The sequence below is a fragment of the Leptonotus elevatus genome, chromosome 7 (assembly GCF_054856555.1).
Source record: "Leptonotus elevatus isolate MCC_2025b chromosome 7, RoL_Lele_1.0, whole genome shotgun sequence".
NCBI lineage: Eukaryota > Metazoa > Chordata > Actinopteri > Syngnathiformes > Syngnathidae > Leptonotus > Leptonotus elevatus.
This window is the reverse complement of record NC_141245.1, coordinates 11,736,529-11,757,507: the sequence shown is the minus strand read 5'-3', so window position 1 is coordinate 11,757,507 and position 20,979 is coordinate 11,736,529. Positions and strand designations below refer to the sequence as shown.

At 42.4% G+C, this 20,979-nt stretch overlaps 1 protein-coding gene and 1 long non-coding RNA gene across 2 annotated transcripts; one reads left to right on the top strand and one right to left on the bottom strand.

Annotated features, from left to right (window-relative positions):
• Positions 1–89: 89 nt before the first annotated feature.
• On the bottom strand, positions 90–20,264 carry mnta (MAX network transcriptional repressor a). The gene is made up of 6 exons (XM_086080328.1): positions 19,395–20,264; positions 14,658–15,291; positions 13,325–13,366; positions 13,093–13,204; positions 3,718–3,910; positions 90–2,547 (listed from the first exon to the last, which is right to left on the bottom strand). Exons 1-6 carry the CDS (start codon positions 19,465–19,467, stop codon positions 1,904–1,906), a joined length of 1,698 nt encoding a protein of 565 aa, XP_085936454.1. The 5' UTR covers positions 19,468–20,264; the 3' UTR covers positions 90–1,903.
• On the top strand, positions 585–5,651 carry LOC147170962 (uncharacterized). Its single transcript, XR_015095557.1, has 2 exons — positions 585–701; positions 3,695–5,651. It is a non-coding gene; the product is annotated as an uncharacterized LOC147170962 (long non-coding RNA).
• Positions 20,265–20,979: the final 715 nt, after the last annotated feature.

Here is a 20,979-nt window from a genome sequence, read left to right as displayed (position 1 = left end):
AGCAAATAACCAAATCAAATGTGACCTGTGTTCATGTGGCAAAACATTTGAGGATATATTTTTTTCATAACAAAAAATTAAGGCAGACATTTGCAAACAAAAACATTTTATTAAGTCATGTTTGATATAGTTATTTCCATATAATCTTCCCAGCTCTTTCATAATAGTGAAATCTAATTCAGCCCAGCGTTTACAGGCTATTTACAAAGTACAACTTTCGCCATAGGGAAAACACGTGTAATACCATTCATGTCTTCCAGTGTTGCCATCGCTGACCACTTTGAGACATTTTGTGTTGGGCTCCAACAGATTTCAAACCTAATTTGCTGCCTGCTTATTAGCACAGTCTAATGGGCTCTGCACACGGGAGGAGACGTCGCTCACTCTCAATTAATTTCCTATGGAAGCCCCTCCCCTTTGGCGACACGCGACATTCGTGCATGTGAAAAATCACGCGCGTGCACGTCCGCGACGTGATACTAGAAAGTTGAGACGTGTTCAACTTTTGCCGCTGTCGCCCGGGCTCCAACCAATCAGCGAAGGTTTCATTGATGAACCAATGAACGCAGGACATGCTACACGGTGGGCTATCTAGCAAAATGGATTAGATCATTTTGTACGACACTTCACGCAATAATTTCCGTGACGTCAACAAAAAGGCCGGTGCATGAGCGCTTGTTGGTACAGGGATAATTTGTCCGGTAAGTTTTCTTTACCGTTTTTGTAACAGTTATTAATAATAATATGGCAGGGATGGATCTTCATACTGGAATGACGTATGTGTAGTGAAACTTCTGTGTTTACATTATAATGAAAACGTTTAGATTCCCTCCAATTTTAAGACAATCAAATCTGTTGTAAACTGTGAGTGACGTATGTTGTTGCCGCCGTCGCGGCTGCTTAACGCTCCCGTGTGTTGAGACTTGCGAGGCGATGAGGTACGTATTTCGCTGTCATTTGTCGCCTCCCGTGTGTCGAGTCCATAAGGGTTTACTTTTGCATTCCCAATCACTGTTGGAATGGGAACAAAACCCAACAGATTTAAGCACATAGAGAAAATTTGGAACAATGGCCAAATGTCATGTTTCGTAACCTCCCTAAAGTTAAGTATATGGTCCCAATAAAACAAAAATGTACACAGAAGTTACAAGTAATAGCAACAACAAAAAGTTTACATACACATAGTTAACGTAATGTACATCTTTTTCATTTATAAAAAGGGGGGGTTGATCTGTCACAAAACACAACTTAGAGAGTGTCGCGTTAAGTGCCATGTTAAACACAACTTGGATTCTTGTTGAGGTTCAGTGCTAGTAACATGACGGCTTTTCCAAAACAATCCAAAACTCTTTTCTTTTTTTCTTTCTTTTTTACAAATGCCGTATTTACATTCCAAATGTCTCGCTTTATTACTTAAATTAAATGCTCTTCCACTAGATGAGAAAAGTACATATAGTAATTACCTTGTTTATTCAGTTTTGGTGACATTCTAATTTGGTGGTGTGCTGTGAATGTTGTTTGTACAAAGTAAAATATGTGACGGCTCAATAAAAGTAGGGAAACAAGTGTAAACACCTGACTTAACAATGAACCAAAACTGCAACGCTGTAGTGCAGTGAGCACGGTAGGTAAGGTAGCTAACCTTAATGGCCAGCAGGGGGCGGTGTTGCCACACGCAAAGTCCCTGAGGCCTGCAGCTGTGCGCCAGAAAGGAGTCCAGTCCACACTTTGAATGTGGCAGAAGAGCACGAGTGTGCGGGTGGGAGGGGGCGGGGCTTCTGTTGACTCCCATTCTCAACGTGCTGCTTATGGCGGGTCAAGTGTCGAGCCCCGCCATTGGTCCGCCCCAGCCCCAGCGGGCCCTTCCTGTCCCTGACGTGAAGCAGTCGGTGTGCGCTCACAGTCAGGCGAGCTTCAGAGTACTGATGGGAAAGGAGGGCATGGTCACCATGGTGACGGGGTTGAGGACAGTCTGGCCCACCAGCTGCGGGTGGTGGGCCACCACGGTCTGCTTGCCCACGATGGTGGCGCCGGCGGGCGTTTGGCCGGCGGCACCGTTGATGTGGCCCAGCGTGTGCGCGATGTGACTGATCAAGGCAGGCTGCGTGACGGCTACGGGTTGCGGGTACAGGGCGGGGAGGTGCGGGCTCAGGTGGGCCACCGGGTGCACGGTTATGTGGCCGATGGGCGGCTGCCCAGGCGCCAGCTGGGCAATATGTTTCGCCCCCCCCGCCTGGATGACGTGATTGACCGCTTGGATGACAGACGGGTGCGACGCCGCCGACGCGTGGGCAATGACGGTGGGGTGTAAAGCGGGCTGGCTTGGGGCCACGCCGGGGGCGGAAGGTTTGACCGGCAGCTGCAGCGCCGACAAGTGATGGCCGATGAAGGAAGGGGCGGGGGCGGTCATAGTCAAGGTGCGGGCGGCGAGGGGCGTCTGGTGGAGGTTATCGCTTTTGTGGGCCTGAGGGGCGGCGGGCGACTCGCTCGGAGGTCGCGCCGTGACTTCTTCATCGTCGTCGTCCTCGTCCATCACCTCTTCGCCTTCTGCAAGTGCACGCAAATGTCACATGACCACTGCAATTAAGCATGAAACGTTTCCAGATATGACAGTAGGAGTTGACCATTAACCAAAATTGTATCGCCATTTCGATTTTGGCTTGGCTCAATTAAAACGTAGTGTAATGTGCAGGTTTACAAGTTCCCTACGTTGTGAAAAGACCCTGAATGCACCATGTAGCTTGTAGCTAGCTCGTAGCGAATCAGTGTGATTCTGCCCTCCCGAAGCGTCCTTTAAGCTGTTTAATGACACTCCAGTTGGAGTTAACTGTAAAACTAAACACAGGATAAGGAGAATTACATTACAGTGTGTATTTAAGTACAAAAATGCTTCATTTTTAACACATAGCGAGCCTAGCGCTAATGCTAGTAAATGGAAAATCCTATTCAAATTCTAACAGGAAGTTAGCATCAACTTCAGGAGTAATAGTCCTTCAAATAACAAATATTCACACACAAATGTTGTGGAAACAAATACGCACAGGTAAGATAACACTATTGAAAGACGCAAATTCTTCCCAATTTGTGAAAAATTTGTTATTTTTAATAGAATTCAATCGCAGCTTTTTCTGTTCTTTTTATAAATGTGTAAACCGTGGATGCACCACACTGCCCCTAAATGGCCAAAATGCGCAGGAACACCCAGTATGTTTTAAATTACTGTTTTAGTATACAGTATTTTTATGTTAACTTTTTTTTTTCAGTTTAAAGATTCACATAGTTTTCTTTTCCTCAAAATTCAAGGACTTTTTTGGGGGGGGGTCACACCAACACATTTCCACATGACGGCACAAAATACAAACCCTGAGGTCCCAGGTTAGTCCATTAAGTCCTCAGACTTGTGAAAATAAGATAAAATAAATATGATAGAGGGTAATGTAATGCTTAAGTATGAAAATGCAAAAGGGTTGAATTACATATATTTATACGGTTATGTTGTACTTGACAAAAATAATAATGTTCAAGAATAAAGTGTTCAACATGACGGGATGAATGGATGTAAGGCTATGATCACAGTTTTAGTAGTTGAAAAAAATATATTTAAGTTTTAATATCAATGAATAATCATTTCATTAATCGTGATTTGAATTCAATCCAAATAACCGCGATGATTATTTTTCCCATCATCGTCCAGCCCTACAGGACAGTATTGCTCACCTGAGGCGGTGGACGTGGAGGCCTGGTCCTCCTCGGGTTGCGTGGTCTGCCGCAGCACGCGCTCGATCTCCACCACGTCCATCCACTGGCTCAGCTCGTTCTTCAGCTCCTCCAGGTGCTGCTGCGTGGCGATCTTCTCGCGGGCCAGACGCTCCATGTCGTGCTCGTACTCCTTCTCTTTGCGCTTCAGCGTCTGCCGCCAAACAAACTCATGAGGACCCGTGGAACAACACGCAACTGCATAGTAGAGCACATATCAAAAGTCTACACACCCCTGTTCAAAAGTCAGGTTTTAAGTGACGTAGAAAATGAGAAACACGTAAGGACCTACAATCCTAACAACTCAATTGAGAAAAGATCTATTCAAGAAATTATTTCAATTCAAACAACTGAGATCATGTTTGCAAAATTGTACACACCCTCTTATAACTGCAGATAAGGCTGTGTTGATACTCAACCAATTACATTCAAACTCATATATGAGAGAGCACACATGCCACCATTTAAAGTGCCTCTAAATATTCGCCAAGTTCAGGTGTTCTAGTAGGCTTTTCCTGTCATTCCTTTCCCTTTCAAGCAGTATGTTTTGGGGAATTTCTGGTGTGTTTTTACAAAATGTAGCCGGGTTTGGATGATGTTCTTTTTCTGTCTTGGCACCCTAACTGATTGATTGATTGTCGTCACATCTACAAAACATCCAGTGCCTGCCAGCAACTTTTCTTCATCCATTTTGGAGGGATGTGCTGTGTTCTATGGTATATTGAATCCTGTGGAAATGGTAGAAATTAAGAGTACCATTCTACTGATGGTACCTTTGAACAATGATGTAGAAGTTCTTGTGCTGTATGTTTTACTACAAAAAAATGTAAGGGAAAACCTACTAAAAACAGCTGAAATGTATTTAGGGCTTAATCGGAGGTACTTTAAATGGTGGTGGCTGTGTGTCGTTGACTCCCATTTGACATAAGTTTAAATTCAATGGGTTAATTCTGAACGTGGCCACATTTGTGCAAAACGAGGTTATTCTAATGAAATAACTCAAACTAAAATTCAAAAAACATATTCATTAACGGAATAAAATAAAAACGAAAATGCTTTTAAAAAATGAAAACTAACAAACTACATTTTACGTACAAAACTATAATTATAGCGAAAATGTCCTTCCTTTTTGCCCTTGGTAATTAATTCAATACATGAGCCTTTGGTGTTGATTTTACATATATTTATTTTGATAATAACCAGAATACGTCTGAAAGTGTGCCACGCAGAAGTGACGTCATCTAGCAGCAGCCAAAAGAAAAGCACCTTCAGATGATGTCGCTCCAAGGTCGCTGATAAATAACTGATAAAAACTAACAGAACTGGACTGAAAACTAATTAAAATTAACTAAATTAAAAAACAAAACTCAAAATGAAATTTAAAAAAAACTAACAAATGAAAATGTCAAAACTATAATAACGCTCGTGCGAAAACATTTTGAGTTGTTAACTTTTACTTCACCTCTCTAAAATATTTTTTTTCACTCGAGTTGCACAGTCTATATGTCACATTAAGTGTTTTCTTAAAAATGTTTTAGTATCACAAAAATCTGATTGAGCAGGGGTGTGTAGACTTTTTATATCAACTGTATATACATTGGTAGACTGGATTTTTTTAAATTTAATTTTTTTTACTGTACCCTTGTGTGCAACTGCAGCTGATGTAAAATTTGAATTGTTTTCTCCACACTGAAAAATGTAACTAAAAAGTCATTTGTCACACTGCAGCCCAGCACAAATCCCCAACTGCTCAGTGAAATCAAAAGACTGTCGCTATTTGTTTGTCAGTAAGCAGACAACTTCCTTGTTTCATTGTAACTGCGGGTGTGGACTCCTGCCAACCATGTGTACTACTTACGAGTGAACTAAGCCATTAAAACAATAGTGGTATAATAGTTTGTTGGGAAAGCGTTGCAAATGGAATTTGTGAATGTTATGAAGCAGAGTTTTGGTTGTGGAACAAAAGCACGCATGCTGGAGGAGGCGTGGAAAAGGCTGGAAAGTGGGCGGCGCTTCCAGGCAATTACTCCGTGACCCAGTTTCCCCCTGAGCGGCAGGTCAGCTGACACGCAACCAAACACACTTCCCAAATCAAAGTTCAAAACCTGCTAAGAAAAGAGCCGAACACAAAACACGAGCGCACGTCCGTTGTTGAGTTATTTCTGCAAATGTACATCCGCGTGCGGCCAATGGGAGCGCGCAGTGTGAAGTCGAGTTCCAGCAAGCCCGTGAGTCAGGATCATAAAAGCATTTCCTGATGGGGTGGACTTCCTGCTTGTGTTCACTCGCGCCACGGCTGCGTGCGCACGTCAGCCCAAAGCGCGTGTGCCGGTCACCGCGTGTTTGTGTGTTTAAAGGGCACGTTTTGTCAAGCGCTGCACACCACTGCATCAGAAAAAGGCGGGCACCTGTCCCTTATCTTCATCCGGGATTAGTGGCGCCGACCGCCCCGCGGGAGACAAAATGCAGCCCAACCACAAACTTACAATGCCGATCAAATCGCAATTAAGAATTGAACTGTAACAAAAGACAAGGTCACAAAGCAATGCTGAGGTCCAGCCACCGTCATGGATGATGACATCATGCAAATCTTTTTCTTTCACTTCAATTCACGTTTTGGAATATCAAACACACTTACGTTCACCACACAACAAACTACAGTCATAATAACAACAACCACCATATTGTTCAATCAATACTAGTCAAAACCAAGCATCACATTTTATAAAAGGAAGACTTTTTTTTTTTTTAAAAAAGTGTTTTGATACATATGATCAGAACATGCAAGTTCCCCATAGGAAGACCCAAGCTGAGGTTGAAACCCGAACCACAGAACAGTGAGGCAGACGTGCTAATCACTAGGACATCGTGATGCACTTTTTAAACTTATATAAAATAATAATAAAAGATCTTATGGAAATAAATGAGGTGTGGAACTATGAACTATTAGTTAATGTCAAAACTGAAACTAACCAACCCCCCCCCCCACCTAATTTTTTTTATTGCCAATAATATGTTCTATGCAGCCCTACTAGTCTAAAACCGGCATTCTGGTTAATATTGCATTAGTGGAATATGAGTTAAGCAGCAAAATCTAGCAGTTTTGATCAATATCGGCGGCCATTTTGCCACTTGCTGTCGCGTGAAAATGACATCACAGTTGCTCAGGTAACAACCAATCACAGCTCAGCTTCAGAAAACAGATGAGCTGTGATTAGTCGTTGACTGAGCCCTGAGCAACTGTGATGTCATCTTCAGTCGACAGCAAGTGGCAAAATGGCCGCCCCCTAAAATGGCTGGATTTTGCTGCACAAATCATATTTCACAAAAGTAATATTAATCAGAATGGCATGTTTAGACTAGTGAGGTCACATATAATGTATTATTGCCAATGAATGTTTAAGGTTGACTTCCCCTTTAAATGTAATGGATTTAACATTATTATTTATACGTTTTTATTGCTGTGTGGATTCTGCACGAATTGAGCGGGACACGAACTGAAGCAGGCCACCAACTTGGACTTGTTGCCATGGAGATTTCTGCATCGAGCAACCGGACCCACTTCTCTGACGGTGTCTTCTTGCAGTGCTTCAACTCATTAAATTGACTCTCGCGAGTTCATATCGTTTAAAACCATAAATTGTTGCCCACTCGGCCTCCATTCTCCATCCTGGAAAAGGGCATTTCCACATTTGCGGCACCTTCTCAAGGTTTCTTTTGCTTTTTATTTTTATATTTTATTTTATTTTTTCCTTGCCCTCTTGTGGTTAATATCAGGCGTTGTTGTTAATATTGCAGTTTGAGACTCTTTTGTGATTAAGGACTATATAAATAAATTGGACTTAATTTGATTAACAGCTAACAAAATTGCTTTCAACATGCCTCCGCAGCCGAAAAAAGTTTTAGGATGGTGACAGTTTGTAGTCATTTCTGAAATTTGCGGTTTGAACCTCAGCTCGGAATGTCCTGCCCTTGTGTGACAAGTTTGTATGTTGTGGTCATGCCTGTGACGGTTTCGTGCTGGTGCCGCGGTGTAGCCCGCCTCCGGCCGACATCGTCTCCAGTTTACGCACGACACTAATGAGGACAAGTGCAACATGAGGACCTGATGTGATGTGAGAAGCCCTCCTTTCCAACCAGCGCACAATGACAGCATCCCTCGTCATCGCCGGTTGCCAAGGAGACCGCTCGAAGGTTTCCTCGGCAACCGGGACCATTCACGGCGTTGAACGAGACATCGAAGCCTTCACACGACACGAGGACTCGCCTGTGTGCGTGCCTCATAAGTCAAGGAGAGCGAGCGAGGGAATGGGCGAGGTGCTCCACAAACACACAGACCCACTGAACTGCTGTGTGTGTGTGTGCGCACGTGGCGGAGACATCAACAAATGCGGCCATCCCCATAGAAACGCACGCAACTTGAGAAGCTGCTTGGAGGCAGATGGCTCCCACATGGCGCCCCGCTCGCTAATCGTGTCGCCGTGTTGCTAGGACATCGGGTTCCAAGCACCTTTTGTTTCCTTACACATGACTGACATCAACACACACACACACAATTCCTGAGAGATAAGGCCCAACCTCAACGAGTTTGCGTGGTAATCTAGATCAATGCAGGAATCGGCTGCATTGAGTGTGTGGGCGCGTGCAAGGTAAACACTGGTCAAGCTGGCTGTCACAAGGAATGAGTGTGGGGGGGTTGCGCACATGGCCCCGCAGAGGGGGGAGGGGCGGGCAGTCTACTCCCAGGCTCACTCGAGCAACAGTTGAGTACAAGCTGTAATGTGTGTACTGCGCCGTCTTAAAGGGCCAGCAGCGCGTGAGGCCACGTTGCGAACACGCCGCTAAAGCCGGATCTCCCCGCCCAGGCTGGAGGTCGGTCTTGTGACTGAGTGCCGAGCGTAAAGCCTGATCTCGTCGGGCCTTCCAGCTGGAACGGACCACTTCACGTGGTGCCTGACAGCTCACAAGTAAAGCTTTGTGTGTGTGTGTGTGTGTGTGTGTGTGTGTGTGTGTGTGTGTGTGTGTGTGTGTGTGTGTGTGTGTGTGTGTGTGTGTGTGTGTGTGTGGAAAAAAAGAAAATCACATTCTTGTTCTTCCACAGTGCATAGAAAAAGTCTACACACCCCTGTTCAAATGCCATCTTATTGTGATGTAAAAAAATGTAGGCAAAAATAAATTTGTTCAGTATTAATTGGGGGGGGGACAATATTATAGAGGCAAATTAAAACTAAACTGAGATAACATTGTTCCACATGTGTGGAGTAGGATGGCAAGACAGAATTCTTAAACACTCTCCACAGTGTGGCTACTTCTGCCCCAAAAACCTACATTTGAAGTCAATTCATGTGTGATTGACCACAAGTGTCAATGTGAGTGGGGACGGTTGTTAGTTTAAAAGTGCCCCGCAACTAACTAGCAACTCGTCCAGATTGCACCACTCCACCAAAGTTAGCCCTAATGAGTAGGGATTGGCAAGAATCGATACCAGGGATCTGTGTAAGGGCCAGTTATTTTAAGGTTTCCAGGTAGTCATGTTGGCTGCCGATACAAGACACTGATACTTAAAGCTGCTAGATGCAGAAAATTCAATTTCCAATCGCTATTGCCACCTGTTAAAGAAAAAATAAACTGCACATTCCTTTCTTTACGTACACAATGTGCACATGACGTCACATCCTCAGAGGGTGGGAAATTCAAACCTGAATCCAGTCTGAGAACTAATGGCCAGAATAAAAAATAACAATGCTATTTTAAAAAGATAGATATTTTTGGGCCAAATTGTTACAAAGAGCAGCTTTAAGACACAGGTCGCATGTATCCGACCTATACGTCACCAAAAGTCCGCAAAGACAGAGGAAAGTACTCGAGAGACTGCTGACAATCGACCGTGAAACTGAAATGACTGAGTAAGTGTTGACTTTATAGTCGACTTGAATTGACACCCACAAGAAACATAAAGTGGATAAAATGATAGTCATTCAGCCACGCAGTCTTCATGTATTACACGTTGCAATGATGCAAGTCATCTTAAGTAGACGTCTCCGCATGAAATGAGATCGAAAAGCTTCACCTCATTTCCCTAAAATGTATTTCTACGTCCTGCTGCATCACCACTCTATAGATATGAGATGATAAAAAGATAATTTATTTCCTATATTTATTTACTTCTGCAAACACTACATCGCACATTGAGGTCACAATTAATATGTCATGTGAACGATTACAAAACAAAAAAATTGGATTTTAAAAAATCTGAATGGAGCATTAAAACCTGCATTGTGAACCTAGCCCAAATCCTCCTTGGCCAGGGGTGCTCAACTTCGGTCCTCGAGAGCCCCTATTTAGCCTGTTTTCCAAGTTTCCCTCCTGCAGCACAGCTGAATCTAATGATCAGCTCATCAGCAAGCTTTGCAGAAGCCTGATAACGATCCTGGTCATCAATCAGGTAGGTTAGTGGAGAGAAACATGGAAAACGGGCTGGATGGGGGCTCTCGAGGACCGAAGTTGAGCACCCCTGTCCTTGGCTGTACTTGGCGCTACACTGCAGCAGTTTGACACATCTGCAAATCATCGTCTGTGTCAGAAAGAAGCGTTTGTTCACAATTTTTGGTCCTTGTGTGAAATGAAATTGTACATACCTTATCAGGTACTCTGTATCAGTGAGTACTTATACTGATATCAGCGTGAAAAAAAAGTAGCATCGAACATCACTACTAATGAGGACAAGCGCTTATTAAAAATTAATAGCTCCAGTATATTAGCATAAAGATCAAACCAACAAAAAAAAAAAAAAGATGAGGCCTCACAAACTGAATATTAAGTGTACATCTGTGACACTTCCTACAGCTCCTTGTGTCTTTCTGGAAAACATTTTCCGAGAGTGCAAAGCGAGAGCGCCGCGTTTCCTGCTCTGCAGCGCCTGCCCGCAGCTGGCAGCTCAACCTGCGAGTACGCGCGAGTCGCGCCTGCTGCAGCGCGGGGCGGAGGCGCAGCACAGGCGGGTGACGTCACGCGGCTGCAGTTAGCCATGTGCTCGCTGCTCATGTGGCCTTAAAAGCTCAGAAGGGCCCGCGAGGGAGGGGCGGAGCATGTGGGAGGACTAGTACTGCATGAGGGATTAGTTTTCAGCCTCTACGGGCGCGCCTATATGTTTTCTTGCTACTAGAGCAGCCATTGTTACATTCATGAAAGACCAAGTTAAGATTGAATGGCCACTCGTTTGGCATAAATGTAAACATCTTGGTCTGAAAATTGTTTTCTCACAGACGAGCTGAGGATACTGTAGAATGCAGGTGACTTCACGCTCGTTATTGTTGGCAAACGACTGCACTAATTGACTACAAAAAGCTCGTCAAGTACCGCATTGATTTGCCATGAAGATCTTAAAAACAACAAAAATGCTTCCCGCTCACTGGTGAACAGGCAACGGGCACATATGCTCAACTTTTAAGCCACTTAGACAAACCTCACCTGAGCTCCCTTTTGGGAAGTGACCATGGGCTAGGAAAATTCCGCAACGCTCCGTGTTATTGTAGGACGGTAACGGCAGTCATTCTCACATATTTGGCAAAACAATATGACTAATTTATATAAATGACCTGTGATTCCCACCCCCCCCCCCCTCACCATTTTGTTTTGAAAGGGTGGCGCTCCCTTGTTGATAAGAGGAGGCGGGCCGGGTCACCCTCCACCAGTGGGAGGGGGGAATGGTAAAAAAAGCTGTGCACCCACCCTGCCCTACTTTCCCCCTCTGTATTATTGACAGTCCGACTGCAGCTACTCGGCATCAAGCGTACCCAGCCGCTTCGCCTCCCAAGAAGTGGAAGATGATTACTTTCCAGAGGCCCTTCGAGAAGGACATTATTCTGTATGTATGGGAACAGCTTGTGCCCTGAAACCTTTCGATTGTCTGAAGACAGTGAGCTGGATTGTGTTGTGATTGTTATTGTGAGAGAAAATGCGGGAGAAACAGGAGAAGAACATACGTGTTTCGCAAAAACTAAAAGATAGGAAATGGAGGTGTTAAAAAAAAGGAAAAAAAAGAAGAAGAAGACCCATGCAATGATACAGTCTGAAAGTTGGAAAAAGTCTAACTGTGAACTTTGAAACCAGCCTGTCTATCACATTTCATGAGAAGCCATAAATATGGCACACATCGCTTGCACATTTTGTTTCAATGAGGCTGGATTTACAGCTCGAAGAGTCCAAGTCCCACTTCATGTTTGCATCCAATTTTTTTGAACTGTCAATTTACAATTCAAGGGACACATGTCCAATGTGACCCAGTTTACATTCCCAGAACACAACCGGCATGTACAACACAATAATAATACATATATAGCACAAGCATCAAACGTTGCATAACGTTTCGTCGGCCTGGGCTGCTCCATTCATTTAAATGCTTATTTCATGATCGACATACCTCTGATTTAAAATATTTGATTATTTACACTTTTGTTGTAGTTTGAAGATGCCAGATTCAATCTGTAGATATCCGATTACATACATTTTTTTATCTATTAGCGCTGCCATGACACATACCTGATTAGTGTCACCCAAAAAACTCTAAACTGTCGTTTGAAGAATGCAATATAAAGCCAGTGGAATATATTTAAAAACTGAATTCCTGATACAGTTCTTATATTTGGTCTCACTAGATTGTAATTGATAAATTCTAACTGCAAGTTGGTAATAAATATGACAGCTTAAAAAAAGATATAAAAATTCGTAGCTACAGTGCTTTCAGTCTATTTTGAATGGCGTCAACACAGACACCCCCCCCCCCCAATTGCCACTTTCACAAACATTTAAAAAAAATGCAGTGTGCACATTACAGCTTTTCAACTAATGACAAAGTATGTGACCCAGTTATAAGGTCAGTGATAAAAGTGATGCATTATCACTTGTCTGAAGTCAGAGGTCATCTTTGACGCAGTTACTTGAAATGACTTGTGTGGCGCATTAAGTTGCATGCGATCTGAACAGGCGTGTGTCAATCCCTCGCTCTCTAAGAGACATTGCCAGATGTTTTGGATCTTTTTTTTTTTGTTGTTGTTGTTGTCAGTCTCTGACCTGTAAACTTGCTCTTTATGAATCTGTGCTGTGCAAAGGATAGCGGTGAAAATATGATAGGGTTAGTTAGGGTGTGTCATCATGTGGCCATCATGCACACTAGATGCTAAACCTTTGAGCGGAGACTGTAAATCTAAACAGGAAAGATGACACAGGTGCCTTTTTGTGTGACGCCTTCTAGATCGGTAAACGTCCCGGAGTGATGTAACTGACAGCCATTAGACGTTTCAAAAGCAATCACAACAGGATTGACCTCCTTCCTACCTGGATGTATCTCAGAGCACTTCTCAGCACGCTTAGATTGGATGTCTTCTTTTCATCGATGTTGGGGATGTTCTTTTTCAGTGTCTCGAAGCATTCCTTCAAGTGGGCTCGTCTGATGGACACGCAACACACGCGCTTGTGAAACAGCACACTTTTTGCGAGTGCTTACATTCTACAATGATAGTAATAAATCAAAGGATGCTTTTTTTTTGAGGAGGGCGCTTGAACCCACCTGTTTTTCTCCAGCTTGTTATGCACTTCTCTTGTACCTGCCCTGTAGAGCGCAGACCAGAACACAATCAGATTTTGACATTCAAACATGAAACATGCGCCGGGCTGTATTCATAACGATACAATGCTAAAAAAAAAATAATAATAACTAATGGCAATGAGGTCTACTACCTGTAATATGATAAATGTTTTCAGGGCAAAAGTCTAAAAACTTGATAGGTTGAACAAATGCAGACCTCGTGAGACCTGAGCACAATGCGCTAAAAGGATTAACTCTGGGCGTGTGTGTAACTTTTTTGTCTTGACACATATTCCAAATGAAGGAGCAGCCTCAACAGTTTGTTAAGAGATTTACTTACCATCACCCAAAGTGAGTGAAGTCGCAATAAGAAACAATCGTCATCCATCACTTGTAGTTTTGTTTTATTATACCGGTATTTTTTTTAAGTGTGGTTGTTTCACAATGGTTAAATTATTTTCCCGTTTGTGTGACAAGAATGCTGAGAAGTGACACAACAACACAATTGCAAATTAACCCAATTGTGCGGTTATTGAATTAAGTGTTCTATTGTAACCTTAAAAGTTACCCGAACAGTCGACTCATTCACTGCCATTGACAGCTATAGACGTCAAAACTTCATTTTAACTATTTCTTATTTGTTTAACATATTTTTCCATTTTTGTTAACAAGAGTATGAAAACCTAGATTTTTTTTTGTACATTTAGAACAGATATAAAATTTGTGATTAATCGTGAGTTAACTAGTGAAGTCATGCGATTAATTACGATTACAAATTTGAATTGCCTGATGCCCCTAATTTTGAATAATCTTTTATTTTTTTATATATATATTTTTAAATTTTTTATAATCTTTTTTATATAAGGAAAAGATTATTAAAAATTAGGGGCGTCGGGCGATTAAAATTTGTAATCGTATGACTTTACTAGTTAACTCACGATTAACCACAGATTTTATATCTGTTCTAATACAAAAAAAAAAAATCTAGGTTTTCATACTCTTGTTAACAAAAGTGGGAAAAAATGTTAAACTAATAGAAATAGTTCAAATTAATTTTTTACGTCTATAGCAGCCAATGGCAGTGAACGAGTTAATAATGCTTTTCTAACGGTGCCAAATTTGCCCCTGGAAAGGTTTCTTTGTATTTACATTTGCTATAGGAAATAATTTAAAATCCAAACGTCTAAGAACTAGAACGTGAGACTGTATTGCCTGTCTCAATAAAAAATCTGTCTCCCATTTGGACGTGTGCATAATAAGTTTGACAACACGGAGGCATGAAAAACATCATTTCCGAGCCGTTTGATCGTCTTACCCCCCAGGTCGTTTCTTTTGGTCAAGCAGGCGTCCATCATCGGGAGGACTCGCCCGACTGCTGGGGCCGTTCACCAAGAGGGCTGGTTGTAAGGACTGGGGGGGCACTGCAGGCTGAAGCGGGGGCGAGACGATGGAACCCGGGTAGCACTGAAGGAGCTGTTGGTGCGTGTGCTGCTGCTGCTGTTGCTGCTGCTGCTGTGTGTTAGTGCTGTTGGTGTGAGCGAGGAGCTGCGTTGGATGATTTTGATGGTTCTGTGAGGGCAGTTTGTGGTTCGGGTCGTCTGGTTTGGGTTGGGGAGAACGCGGCGGGGCCACGACACCTTGTTCTTGTGGAGAAGGAGGCTCCTGTTTGGGGGAGGCTACAGGGGGAGCAGCGGGGTGGGAGAGCAAGGCCACAGGGAGAGAAAGTGAGCCCGCCGGGTTGGGTTTGACAACCGGGATGGGGATGACTGCGATGGGCAAGGAGGGGGGAGGCAGCGAGGGCGGTATGGAGGCCGGGGGGCGCTCACTGATAAGCTCGTCCGCTTTAAAAACATTGCTGATGTGGCCTCTGCAGTTGTACTTGTTCACATCGGTGAGTCTTTGCTCCGTCAGCAGATCCAGACGCAGCAGCGTCTCTTTAAGTTCATCCTCTGCGGACAAAACCCAACACAAGACTTCCCGTTATTTACGTTACAACATTTGATTTAATACCTCAATAAGTGTTCCAACAATCAGTTCTGTACCGTTTGACCTCATTGGGGTCACAGGTGAGCTGGAGCCTATCCCAGCTGACTTTGGGCAAGATTTTAGTACATCTGAGAGTGGTCAATGAGCAGTCACAGAAGACTTTATTTATGGAGGACCAAAAGCGTCAAAATAAAATAAAAATAAAAAAAGTGAAAACAAAAACTGATAAAAAATATATATAATTCAAAAATGAAATACAAAAAAATTAATATAAATGCAGTGTTTCCCACAGATTTGAAATCTACTTGGGTGGGTGGATACCAGCGGGCGGTGGGCGTACGGGGGACGTCTCAGTCCTGTTACTACGTTTCCTATAGCCTCACGATCCACAAAGTGACGGCGAACTAACATTACATTGCGGTATATCTGGTCGTGACATGTTTTATTGATTTTTTTTAAATATATTTTTAATAAATTTTCTTAAAAACTTCGTGGGTGGTGGCCAGTTTACTTGGGTGGCCCACCCAATATTAACATGGTGTGGGAAACACTGAAATGGAAATACAAGCACCAGATATATAAAAAGTAAATAATAAATACAAAAATTAAAAATGAGATTAAAAAAATGTATATAAAAATAAATGTGGAAATAAATACAAAGATAAATATATAGTTTGCAACGGCGGATTGATTTTTTATTTTTTTTTATTTTTTTTGTATTGACTTTTGGAATTATATTTTTCATCAGTTTTTCCCCCACTTTTATTTATTCATTTTTGGTCCTACATATAATTAAAAACAACTTGTTTTGAAAAGTTGAGATTCGAACCCCTGACCGTACAGCAGACGTGCTCACCAATGCTCCACTCTGCTGAAATCCACAATTATTACTAACCATTCCTACACATAACACTGGCTGTAATCGCCTTATTTTGACAAAGCAAAGCACTTAGGTGAAAATGAACGTCCATACTGCAGCTGCAGGTGAATTAATGAGTTAAGCTCACGTGATTAATAACGACGGACAGTCAAGTCATTTTGACAATTAAAAAATAGATGACCGAATTGATGATATTTGTGGTCACCACCATGCACCACTGAGCAGCTTGTCACGTATTTAAGGCCGCCGTGGTAAGCAGAACACTTCAACCCAAACACTTTTGTGTGGCAGCGTTTCTGCATGCAAAGTTTGAACTTTGAATATTAAATGTCACACGATCCAATCATATGCAAGTCCTCTGTGACGTATAGATCCTTATGAAAAGGTCTGTCTTGTTGCTATGACATTGGTGATGTTCATGGGACGTGGTGACTAAAGCGCCATATTCAGACCTCCACATCTAGTCACACTTTTTACATCTGTAAAGCTAAATATGAATACAGTGAAAGTAAAAATGCACTTAGTTAAGGTGAGAAGTACAATGTTTGGAGTGCTGTGCAGTAGAAAGTCTTATGACAGATGTTTGTACAGGGTACAAACTAAGAGTGAAAGCGTATGAAGGCCTTCCAAAACAAGGGCCATTACATAACTGTAGCACATACTGTAGCAAAACTGGCCTAGTTGCCTACATGCAGTGACCTGCTGAACAGCAGTTAAGAGCAGCAGCAGGAGGAGGAGGAGGAGGACTTCCAACTAAATTGAGCAATGTGTGGGAGGAGCCACGTGGAAGAAGTCAAGCGCTCACTCCAAGGCTCTTCTGAAGACGGTAAACAACTCCAACGGGCAACACCAAGGTTTCCCAACATTTATTCAACCAAGGCACACATTTGACTCACAGTACTACACCAACACAACCAAAATAAATAATTCACAAAAAGAATATATCACTGGTGTCAGACCAATCCTAGTCAAATGTATGCTTTTGTTTTTTACATATCAAAACAATTGATCAGGCCCCAAAGGGGTCGGTTATTTCTTTATTATTATTAAATGTGTTTATTTATTTATTACAAATTATTGACCAACTTAAAATGTTTAAAAGAGCTCTCTTTGATGAGGTGGCGTAAAAAAAAAAGTATGAGTGACACATTTAAATGATCTCATCTAAATGTTCTCAGTTTTACACAACACTTAACGTGAAATCTGGGATTGGTTAGCTGAACACAAAGCTACTATTTTATTGAATCGTGGGAACAGGTGGATATACCAGTTTGTTGTACTTTCTACCATTTAGTGGAAAACCTTTTAATTGTTCTGCCTGTCGCTGTACCTTGCTGGCACACATAGATGAACAAAGACACAATTTGTACTTTGTAGTAAATACATTTTTGGAACAATATAGTGAAATTAGATAATTTTCCAGGAGACACTTCACGATCTCTCTCAGCATACTTGTTTGGGAATGACTGGGCTTGAATGGAATAATTCACATAGGGCTAATGCTACAATCACATTAAAACGATAATGTTCTGTGAGAAACCATCAGGTGATGATGATTTACTACAAATATTGTATCTTTGTTCATATAAGCCAGCGACGTAGAATGAGTAGGATTACATGCAGCCAATATTCCAAAATTCCGGTTTCTGAAACATTTGGTATAACCCGTTCACGTGGCTGAGTGGACAGAGTTACTCCTGTATAGGCGTATATACATGGCCATTGTACTCAGTTGGGAAACCCGATCGAAAGCACGACGCACTGAAGTCATTACGCAAATAGATGTCATTTCAGCTTTTAACTTTGTGCAGTCAATAAAAGACAATACATTCATGTCACTCACATTAAATAAAGTAGGCGGCTTCTTCCTTGCTTCGAAAATGTGGTTCTTTGCTGCTACGTCATGTTTGTTTACCTCCGCTTGATTATTTCTGGTGGGTTGCATGATGCCAGAAGCATGAACTTATGTGTGTATAGATACACACACTGTGCCATTTTTGCCGTAGAAGCAGAAAATAACGTGAAAACGTTGCAGAAAAAAAATCAAATGTTGTTCATCACAAGCCGTTCAAGTACTCCAAAGACCAAGATTCCTTTCGAATAGAGCATGAGCAGAATGCAAACCACTGCCCCGTTTAATCGAGATACTGTATTCTGAATGTGTTTATGTGGACAAATATTCGAGTTAGAAAATGGATAACGCATTGGTCTTATTCTGTTTTTTACATACGCGAATAAGAGCATATTCGAGGTTTTGTGTGTTTACACATGACCTTTTAAAACCCAAATATTGCCAATGTTCACGTTTTAAAGGGGTTATTACCTGCATGTAAATGTCAGCTGGTCTATTTTCTCAGAAACAGATGTGGTTAAATTGAGTTATGAATTTGTAAACTACTACTTGAAAAGGGTAACACTGCATATACTTTGGATATTTTTGTTCATTGGTATGTCATGAAATCTTTCAAATATAAAACATGTACCTTGGTGCAATAAAGGTTGATAAACACTCGGATGAGGTGATAAATAGGCAACAAAACAAAGAAACCTTATTAGTGGATCATCATTTAAAAATATAGAGAGAAATACACAGTATTTAACTCATTACAACTGAAAATATCGACAAGTGTGTGTGTGTCATCGTGCCTACGTGCGGGAGCGACTCATCTTGGGCTCAAACAATCTTTGGGAGGGGTTGCCCGGCGCGCACGTGGTGAAAGGGGCGTGTCCGGATGCTCCACGTCATTTACAGACGGCGCTCTCGGGAGACTATTTTTATTTCCACTAAATACAAACAAGCAAAGGCTGCAGCCTGTGGCGCGCAGGCTGCTTTTAAAGCCCGCCAACCACGCCGCTAGTGACGGGCGGCGCAGTAACTACCGAGGGGCGGAAGCAAAACGTCATGTGAGCCACGCGACGTCGGGGTATTAAAACACTGACACCGCCCATTCTCAGCAGTTAGAAAAATCCAACACGTCCACATATTCAAACATACACGCACATATCCTACGCATGCATAAAAATAAAATAAAACGAAGTGCACTCTAGTGTCATTTAGCATTCATGCATCAGCGGTGATTGCCAAGAAAGTGACTCGTCAAAACAAACTTTAAGGTGTAGCTCACGTGGTGGGCGAAGTTAAACCTGAAAGAAATAATAAATGATAAAAAAAAGACAACATCTTACCACGTGCTCTCTGCTGCTGCTGGGCTTGCAATTCCAAAAACTTGGCAGCTTCCAGAAGCGTTTCGATGCTCATTTCTGTCCGCTTGGAAAGATTCCCAGTCCAAAACCAAACGAAAAAAATGCGGGGGGTCGACGTAAGCGAACGCGAGAGATGCCTGTTGAAGGATAGAGGCAAGCGAGAGAGAGAGAGAGCTATATCCCCGCGCTAAGGAGGGCAGTAGCGGGGAAAGCGGACACCCCCTTGAGTGGAAACTAGTGGGTAGAAGTTCCGAACAAGATGGCGCTCAAAGTAGTAGGAACAAATAAGGTTTGTGAATCACGCAGCGCGAGTAACCGCCCACATACACCGACGCCACAGGGAGCCGATACAAACACGGAGAGTGGCTCACTGACTGGACGGGATTTATGACGCTGGAAAAACGTACACAAATTAAATATGTGAGCACAAATGTCAAACGAGCACCGAGTTATACCAGTATTATCTTTATCTACATGCTAAAGAGAGTTCAGGCACGTACTCTACAAAGTATGCTAACGAGCATAGCTTCTAGAAATTAACGCGGATATTCGAGAAAAGAAAATTAATAAAGTAAACAAATACAACTACTAGGAGTAAAAGTATTTTAGCTACATGCTAACGGGAGTTTTGCCACGTGCTCGACAAAGCTTTCAAAGACTACTAACTGCCATTTAGTTTGTGGAATTTCACGCAAAATACTTTGTAGCGACTATTTTGTAAACGTCATTGTTAGAACTCCCCTCCCTTTGTCAAACTATTACGACAACGCCGTCAAAAAGTTGTGTCAAAAACGTGTTGTCACACTCTGGTATACTTGCGTAACGCTTGATGGTGTTCATGTGACTATGGTGACGTAATCGGTGCTTTGCCCGGTTCGATCGCGTCGAAATGTTTTCTTGTGTGATGTTTGGATGACGGATTCAGAGCAACAACAAAAAAACACCCGTTTCACGCCTCCAAAGAAAAAGAGGGAAGACTAATGTGGAACCGTTGAATGCAGAACGCAATGGGAATTTTTTTAATTTAAGACGTATGATGGCCACGTTTACATGACTTCACTTTCTTAGGGAAATAGGGGAAAGGCTTGCAAATATAGGAAACCATTTACAATTTGGCACCAGTCACATGAAGCAAAGGGAGAAAAGTCATGGCACATTGTGGGAAATATGCTCCCTCTTGTGGAAGATGCGAGAGCTACTGCATCTGTAGAATTGTTCTCCCTGCTGTATACATTTCAGGTTATCGTTACATTAGCTACATAATACACGCCGGGAAATCCGATCCACACACATGCACTTAATGCTGACCTCGCCAACATGGTGCCCATGAGCACCAGGTAGCCCCCTAGGACCGCATGAGTTCTAAAAACAGCTCACCAGTGATGGGACATTGTGATTTTCTAAGATTGCTGCAGATGTCATTATTTGAAAATGTAAACACTGGAAGAGATTTAGACAAAGTGTTGTATGTGATATTTAAGATGGCTAATTGTTGTGAGAACAAAATGGTGATTTCCTATTTCAAACGGGTAACCTTTGCATTAATAAGTACCCTCTAAGTAGATCC

Bases quoted from the DNA above. Each gene is read 5' to 3' on its own strand.
- mnta (XM_086080328.1), bottom strand. From the start codon at position 19,467: ATGAGCATCGAAACGCTTCTGGAAGCTGCCAAGTTTTTGGAATTGCAA. The intron at 13,367-14,657 runs GTAAGACGATCA...TGCGCTCTACAG, and splicing joins CAAAAGAAACGACCTGGGGG to GGCAGGTACAAGAGAAGTGC. The intron at 13,205-13,324 runs GTGGGTTCAAGC...CGTGTCCATCAG, and splicing joins AACAAGCTGGAGAAAAACAG to ACGAGCCCACTTGAAGGAAT.